The 7,689-nt window shown below is 41.4% G+C and overlaps 2 protein-coding genes across 4 annotated transcripts in view; one reads left to right on the top strand and one right to left on the bottom strand.

Moving 5' to 3' along the window:
• The first annotated feature begins 2,580 nt into the window (after positions 1-2,580).
• The window catches only part of hbae5 (hemoglobin, alpha embryonic 5), an 11,232-nt gene continuing 6,123 nt past the window's right edge, over positions 2,581-7,689 (top strand). The window contains exons 1-3 of one of the 2 annotated variants that reach the window (XM_015059480.1): positions 2,581-2,707; positions 3,256-3,463; positions 3,547-3,713. In XM_015059480.1, the coding sequence (XP_014914966.1) occupies positions 2,613-2,707; positions 3,256-3,463; positions 3,547-3,675 (432 nt within the window). In that variant the 5' untranslated portion in view covers positions 2,581-2,612 and the 3' untranslated portion in view covers positions 3,676-3,713. Of the gene's footprint in view, positions 2,708-3,255; positions 3,464-3,546; positions 3,756-7,689 lie in introns of those variants that run through there. The other variant, XM_015059479.1, reaches the window with a different exon arrangement.
• LOC106964154 (aquaporin-8) lies at positions 3,958-7,683 on the bottom strand. Of its 2 annotated transcripts, XM_015059478.1 has the most exons (5): positions 6,211-7,683; positions 5,551-5,677; positions 5,260-5,474; positions 4,487-4,621; positions 3,958-4,406 (listed from the first exon to the last, which is right to left on the bottom strand). In XM_015059478.1, the coding sequence occupies exons 1-5, from the start codon at positions 6,459-6,461 to the stop codon at positions 4,361-4,363; spliced, it is 774 nt and encodes a 257-aa protein (XP_014914964.1). In that variant the 5' UTR covers positions 6,462-7,683; the 3' UTR covers positions 3,958-4,360. The 2 variants fall into 2 exon arrangements, with proteins under 2 accessions (XP_014914964.1, XP_014914963.1); XM_015059477.1 differs by having other exon boundaries at positions 5,260-5,677.

The following is a 7,689-nucleotide window of genomic DNA, read 5'->3' as shown; positions in this document are numbered from 1 at the left end:
ACCTTTCCACCGTTAGGATTTTTCCTTTTTGCCTTCAAAAAGTCTAAAATTCCATAAAAACCATTTAAAGGAAGTGACATCAAAGGTTTTGACGTGAATTCAACCATGAAAACAAAGTAAGCTTCAACTGTCACCATCTCTGTACTTTTTCTTATCTTAAATGTGTTAAACCTGGATGAGTAAAGCTTAAAGTTTCACCCTGTTAGGACGGATTGTGAAAAATGTTTATTCAGTAGAATTTAAAAAACATTATATTAGATTTAGTCATTAAAGGTTTGTTATTCTGTTGAAGGTTAGCTAGCTAAATGTTCACCACATAAAGAGCTACAGGTGGATTAGTTAGAAAAGTTTCACCCTGTTATGGGTGGAAAGTCATCATTTTAAGTAAAATGTCAGATGATGGAACAGAGTTGCAGAGTAGTCTGAGGTATCATCAGACGTCTTTTTGTCTGTTTTCATTTCACTAGTTGCCCCCATTGACTCCTGTCAGGGGAACATCCACTACAGGGATGTCACCTGCTTAATACTCTGCCTATACTTTGACTTGAAGGAGGCAATCCTGCAACCAGTGATGAAAACCGTCAGATTTAGAATCGAACACATTGATTTTCCACCCTGTTATGGGTCAATAACAGGCTGTGATGTTCCATTAATATTTAATAAAAACACATTTTTATTAAATGTTGTTACAGAAACATTAAATACTGTGAATTTTTCTGTGCCATGTTGGGAATTGAAGACCAATAAATGCACATATTGATATACGTTTTTAAAATTACCAATATTTTCAATGCTGTCAGTAATAATGAGTAAAAAAACATTTTTTTCTTTACAATAAAGACATTAATGATTCATAACTACATGATGTTTTACAATTTCAAAAATAAAACATATTATATAGTAAAAGGGACACACTGTTTAAGAAAAAGTCATTATTTTTCTAAATTTAAATGTTTAACTATTTGTGGTCTGTCTGTAAATGTTCCTAACAGGTGGAACACATTCAGAGACACTGGTGAAAAAAACACCTGTAATTATTAATTCATCCAGTCCTGAACTTCCCCATTGTTCATTTCTTATTGTTAAACATGTCAGTGTTGTAACACAATATTTAAAACTTAAAACATTCATTTTGTTTAAATGTCCTGAAGCTGAAAAAGAATCCCCCTGTTACGCTGCTGCTTGTTCTTCAAAAATTCAGAGTTGTACATTAAAACTAATAAAACAGACATCAAAACAAAACATTAAAGTGATATTATGATCATCATGATCAGTTTTTATCTAATATTTAAAGAAGTTTTTGTTTTTCGTTTCTTCAGAATAAAAACGAGTCGTTTAATTTCCTCCGGGTTGTTGAAGGTTTTCGTTTCTCTGCAGCGTTTTGCTGCTGCAGCTGTTATCTACCAGCCCAGCCGCCTCTTATCTGCACCGCCTCCCCTCCACAGGCGGTTCTGGTTCTGTTGGACCAGAACCAGAACCTGAACTCCCTGATAAAAGATGCAGGCCAAGTTTGGAGCAAAGATAGCAAATGAATTTATAAGACGAGCCAAAAATGAGCAATTAAAAAAATACAATCAGAGAAAATCTGAGAAGAAATCTGAGAGGATTTTTAACTGGAAGGAAAAACTGCAGCTGTTATTAACATCATAAAATATTAATATGATTAAATGTTAGAGGAAATAAACTAACATGTTTATGGTTCACTGGGACTTTAATAAAATAAAATGTATTATAAAAACAACAATCCTCAGCGGATTTTGACACTATTTAATTATTCTGTTAATTAGTTAATTAGTTCATCACTTTTCCACTTTTTTCAGTTTATTTGAGGAGAAAAAACAAAGAAACATTAAAATCAGTTTTTACACATTTTGATTCATTTCATTTTCAGGATCATTTTCCTCGTCTCTCTGGTTTTATGTAAAGTTTTTTTGTAGCTTTTCACAGACATAAAATGACAAAACATTGAATATTAAAAAACATTAAAACGTTTGAAACAGAATAAAATAAATAAAAATGTTTCCAGTTTATTAAAATCCTCCAGAAATCAGGATCAAACTGGAGAATATGAACCAGAAAACTGATTATTATGATTTCATCCACCTTGATCAAAGCCTCCCCACAGCATGATGCTGCCTTCACCGTGCCTCAGGTTTTCTGACGTTTGATTTCAGAAAAACTGAAAGTGAATAAAAGTTAAAACTGATCAGAATTTTATTTTTATTATTTATTTTCTTATTTGAATTATGATTTTATTAATTTGAGTCCAGAAAGACTTTTGATACTTGAAAGTTCATGAGTTTTGAATGTACCGTCTCTCAGCTGTTCTCTGATTGGCTGTGACCTTTGACCTCTTACAGTTTTTCTATCTTTGCCTCCAGGGTTCGTTCCTGATGGTGTTTCTGCCTCCGCCCGTGATGCCGGCCGCTGATAGGGGCCCCGCTGCTGGCGCCCCGCCGCCCAGCCTCCTATCAGCCGGGCCGGACCGGGCCATCTGCGTCAGCGGCGGCGGCGGCTGGCGCCAGCGCTGTGGGAGGGACGTTCGGGCCGAGGGGATTTAAACGGAACCGGGAACAAACGTCAGACTCAGGCAGAGACCGAGACGAGCAGAGATGAGTCTGACGGACAAGGACAAGGCTGCGGTGAAGGCGCTGTGGGCCAAAATCTCCAAGGGGGCGGACGCCATCGGGGCGGAAGCTCTGGCCAGGTAGGTGACCCGACACCCGGCCGCACCAGAACCAGAACCAGAACCAGGAAATGTAAATGTAGAACTAGAAAAGAGAGTCGTTTTGTTCACGGTTCCTCTGTTTCAGTTCTGATCGCAGCCTAAAGCTGAAATAATAATATTCACTCTGACGGCATTTCCATGACAACCACAGCAAAGATTTGATTCAGAGTTAAAGACATTCAGCTCGGCAGCAGCTTCCAAGATTGAAATAATATTTAATATTTAATGATTCTTAAAGATTGATTAGATGGCTTCAGTCAGAGGCTCCTTCAGAGCCGCTGTAATACAGACTGCTACAGGAGATCTGCCCTGCCTGCAGTCATCAGTGTCTACAATAACACTCTGAAAATTACATTTATTTTTAGTTACAATATTTAATTTTCCATTGGGATCAATAAAGTATGTTTGAATTTTATTTGGGAAACAAACATTTTCATTTTCCTCCAGTAAATCTCATTTCTTCTGTCTTCAGATTTCTCATAATTCACACTTTGTCTTTGTGACCTTTGACCCCTGTTCTCCTGCAGGATGCTGGTGGTGTACCCCCAAACCAAGACCTACTTCTCCCACTGGCCGGACATGAGCGCCGGTTCCGGTCCCGTCACCAAGCACGGGAAGAAGATCATGGGTGGAGTGGCGCTGGCGGTGGCCAAGATGGACGACCTGTCCGGCGGCCTGCTGGAGCTCAGCGAGCTGCACGCCTTCCAGCTCCGGGTGGACCCGGCCAACTTCAAGGTTCTGACCCGTTCTGGCCCACCCAGACTCGGCCCGCTGCTTCACGGTGCTCCGGTGTGACGTGACGGTGTGTTTGTCCGCAGATCCTGGCGCAGTGCCTGCAGGTGGTGATCGCCATCATGTTCCCCAACGACTTCACCCCGGAGGCTCACGTCGCCCTGGACAAGTTCCTGTCCAACGTGGCGCTGGCCCTGTCTGAGAAATACCGCTGAGCCGCTGCAGCACATGATGCAGCACGTGATGCAGCACCATGAACAACCTGACAGAGCAATAAACAGCTTGCCGCCCAACATGTCTGCTTCTTTTATTTACACTTTCCTCTCAAAACCAACAAACATGTAACTGTTAAAATAATTTATTTACCTTCATAGAGAAAAAATGTGAGTTCATGTCTTAAAGTCATGTTAATATATCATTTATTTATAATTTAAGTACAAATTTATATACAATTACATATAATTTATATATATATCAACATGTTACTTGAGCAGCAAAGTCCATATAAAGATCCCAAATCCCAAAAACAGCTTTTATTTTGATATTCCACTTATCAACAGGATAATTTGTATATTAGCTAAACATCCAGCTTCAATATAAATACTTAGGTCTGAACTAAATATTTCATTTCTGAATTAAATATTTAGTTTGTGACTCTGACATTCATAAACGAAGGAATAAAATGGTGAAAATATGACTATAAAAGACGAACACCTAAATAAACAGAATGATTGTTTTCATTTTTCTAACTTTAGAAACGGATCCCCATAAACATTGACCTCTGTTTTTATTACTGATAAAAAATCAACAGTTGTAAAAGTCAGAAACATCCATGAAACATTATAAGAGTCAAAAGTTTGCAGAGATAAAGTTTACAGCTCCACAACCACAAAGAGAAAATTATGACTTCAGGACGATTCGTAACTTCTGATCTCCCAGGACGAGCCTGAAACGGAACGAAGGACGTGGCGGTCAAGCTTCTCGTCAAGGTTTGATTTATCATGCAGGTTTAGTGCAAAGCGTTACCTGACCAGAGCAGCGGCCGCCGCCCCGCCTGTGATGGGGCCCACCCAGTAAACCCAGTGGTAGGTCCAGTGGTTGGCGATCAGGGCCGGTCCGAACGCCCGGGCGGGATTCATACAAGCTCCTGAAATATCAGCTCTGTGTTTCCACAAAACGCAATTTAGTTCTTCATTAAAATGTCTACAAATAATTATTATACTCAGAAAAATAAAGAATGATAAGAGATAACGGTAGACCTTCATATTCAGGAGAAAAAGTACATTTTATACATATTTTGGAACTATTGAGCAAACCTTCAAAAGCCCTTTGACCATAAATGTTTTTTGAAATATGAACTTTAAGTCAAACAAGCAGAAGGAAAATAAACGCTGCATAAACTTAATGTCAGTGTTTCTCTATTGTATGTTGCAAATTACAGTTATAATAACGCTGAGAGTTCAAAGCTCCGGGTTGGCGCCGTTTTAAAAAACCAGGTTGGATCTGATTGGTCAGAAAATTCACGGTTTGTTTGTTTGCCATGGAGGTCACCAATGGGAACAGGAAGGTCACCAGTGGGGCCATGGAGGTCACCAATGGGAACAGGAAGGTCACCAGTGGGGCCATGGAGGTCACCAATGGGAACAGGAAGGTCACCAATGGGGCCGTGGAGGTCACCAATGGGAACAGGAAGGTCACCAATGGGAACAGGAAGGTCACCAATGGGAACAGGAAGGTCACCAATGGGTCATCATGAACTTTAATGACCCATTAGTTTCTGTGGTCTGCTGCTAACTCACCCTGCCAGGATGTTGAACATGACGGTGCTGCCCACCAGAAATGGGCCGAAGGGCGTTTTGGTCCGGCTGTTGACGGCCACCATCAGCACCACCAGGGTCACCAGGCAGGTCATGGCCGCCTCTCCGAAGAGCGCCCGGTACAGCTGGCTCTCTGACCTCAGGAGGTCAAAGGCTGCCCCGCTGGCGTTGCTGAAGCGTTCTGGGCTGGTCATCAGCTGGCGACAGAAGAACTGCTTCACATGCTGCTGCCGACCAAACAGCGTCAGGACATTTAGCAGCTGACAGACCAACCTTAGCCATCCCCGCTCCCAGGACTCCTCCGACCAGCTGGCTGACCAGGTACGGCGCCACCATGGCCAGCTCCAAGCCGCCACACAGGCAGACGGCCACGGTGAAGGGAGGGTTGAAATGGGAGCCGCTTCAACCAGGAAGGAAAAACGTTACTGAACCAGGGTTTCCCCATCAGCCTGGCGGGCCACCAGGCTTCACTAGCGCCTCCACCAGGCTGAGTGTTGCTTGTTTTTTATTAAAGGTTTTTTACACCTGTAGCAGTGAAGATGGTTAAAGAGTCTGTTTAGTGAGAAACTCAACATGTCAGCATGCTAACTGCTGCAGCAAAGTCAAAAAACTGGTTTAGTTTAATTCACTGTTTCTTTAATGTTTGCCTTTTTTAAGGCAAACATTAAAAAAGGCAATGTTATTAAAAGACACCTTATTAATAACGACATTAATAAGGTGTCGTTATTAATGTCTTCCAATCATTTTCTGCTCATATTTTCACATTTCCTGTCAACTTTAAACATTTTGGAGTCAAAACCCAGCGGCCCGCAGGATGACCGACCGAAACCCTGCAGAACGATTCTGAATTTCAAAAAATGATTTTTAAAGAAAGGAACCATCTGATCCATGATCAGAGGAGTCTGTGTCGGTTCCGGTCCTGAGGAAAGTCACCTGATTCTGTCCATGACGGCCACCAGCACCGCCACCGCCAGGCCGTGCACCAGAGCCGGCTGCAGCCGCCCCGCTGCAGGCGTGTTCTCGATGACGGACACACAGCCAATGAAGACAAAGAACATGGTGCCCAGGACCTCCGCCAGGCAGGGCTGGAAAACTCGCTCGTACTTGTTGAGCCGCTTGGAGATCGGCTTCTTGGCTTTGTCCACGAGGGAAGAGTCTGGACCCTCCATCTCCAGTTTCTCCATGGTGTCCCTTCACTCCTGCTGCAGTCTGCTGACTGAGGCAAACTTCTGCCAGGCTGCTTGTTTCTACCTGTCAGCTCAACCATAAAATCCAAAGGTGAAGGATAAGCTACAGACTATCTGAGGTCACAGAGTCTTAAAGGTTCTGCAGCTTCTGGCTTCGGTCCAAAGCGAAGCCTCAAAGTTTCTCTTTGCAGAGAAGATTAGAAAAGTCAAAGTCTGCAGGAATCCGACTCACATTAACAGGAGGAGAAATTCACAAAGTAACCAGAGAAGCTTCAGCTTCCTGCTGCACGTCTTCACTGGAGGCGCATTTCTGTCATTACATTTAGATGAATGAATGAATGAATGAATGAATGAATGAATGAATGAATGAATGAATGAATGAATGAATGAATGAATGAATTCAGCCTGGACTCGAAGTCTGCGCTGCTTCCAGGTCAGATGTTTTAACAACAAAGAAAATATTCAGGAGGAACTTTGCACTAAAAAACTCAGACATTTTCTCAAAAGTTGAAAAATTCTGACTTTCCAAACTCAGAAAAACTTTTTCAGCATTGAAGAACCAGAAGATCAGATCTACAGCCAGACACGGCGGTGGCAGTATGATGCTGTGGGCTCTGCTCTCTAGCAGCAGAACGATGACCCAAAGGTCACCAGCAGGTCATTGTCTGACTGGCCTAGTCAAAGGAACATGAACACTGTTGTGAAAACTTTCCAGGTTGTTTTTATTTGCTTCAATTAATAAAATCGACTGAAACAGATTTTTGATTTTATTCTGTTTTCTTTGATATTTAAAGTTGTTTCTGATCTGAAACTTTAAAACAAAAACTGTAGAGATCTTCTGGGGTGAAAACTTTAGTTTGAACTTTGACGTTAATCAGAGAATTTGTTGCGGTTGCCATCAAAGTCACCGCTTTATGACCTTTCTGTGACCTTGTGTCACCAGTAAAACAATCAGAATCTATTTTTCATGGAAGATTTTCAACAACAAAGAGCAGAGATCATGAAGATATCAGATCATCACGTTTATTATCTGAAATGTTTCTTCTGCTTCCAGCCGCAGCAGATTCCAAAATAAAAGCTTCAACATCCAACAATCAGAAGAAAAACATTTCAAAAGGAAATTATTATTTAAATTAAACAAAACTCGAGTTCTCTGGTCACCAAACAGTCGAGAACCGATCAACTGGTTATTGATTATTGTTACATTTATTAAGAATATTTATAC

The sequence above is a fragment of the Poecilia latipinna genome, unplaced genomic scaffold (genome assembly GCF_001443285.1).
Source record: "Poecilia latipinna isolate Pla-1442-1.1 unplaced genomic scaffold, P_latipinna-1.0 Scaffold1630, whole genome shotgun sequence".
NCBI lineage: Eukaryota > Metazoa > Chordata > Actinopteri > Cyprinodontiformes > Poeciliidae > Poecilia > Poecilia latipinna.
Note: the sequence above shows the minus strand (reverse complement) of the source record. Positions and strands in the feature narration are given on the sequence as shown.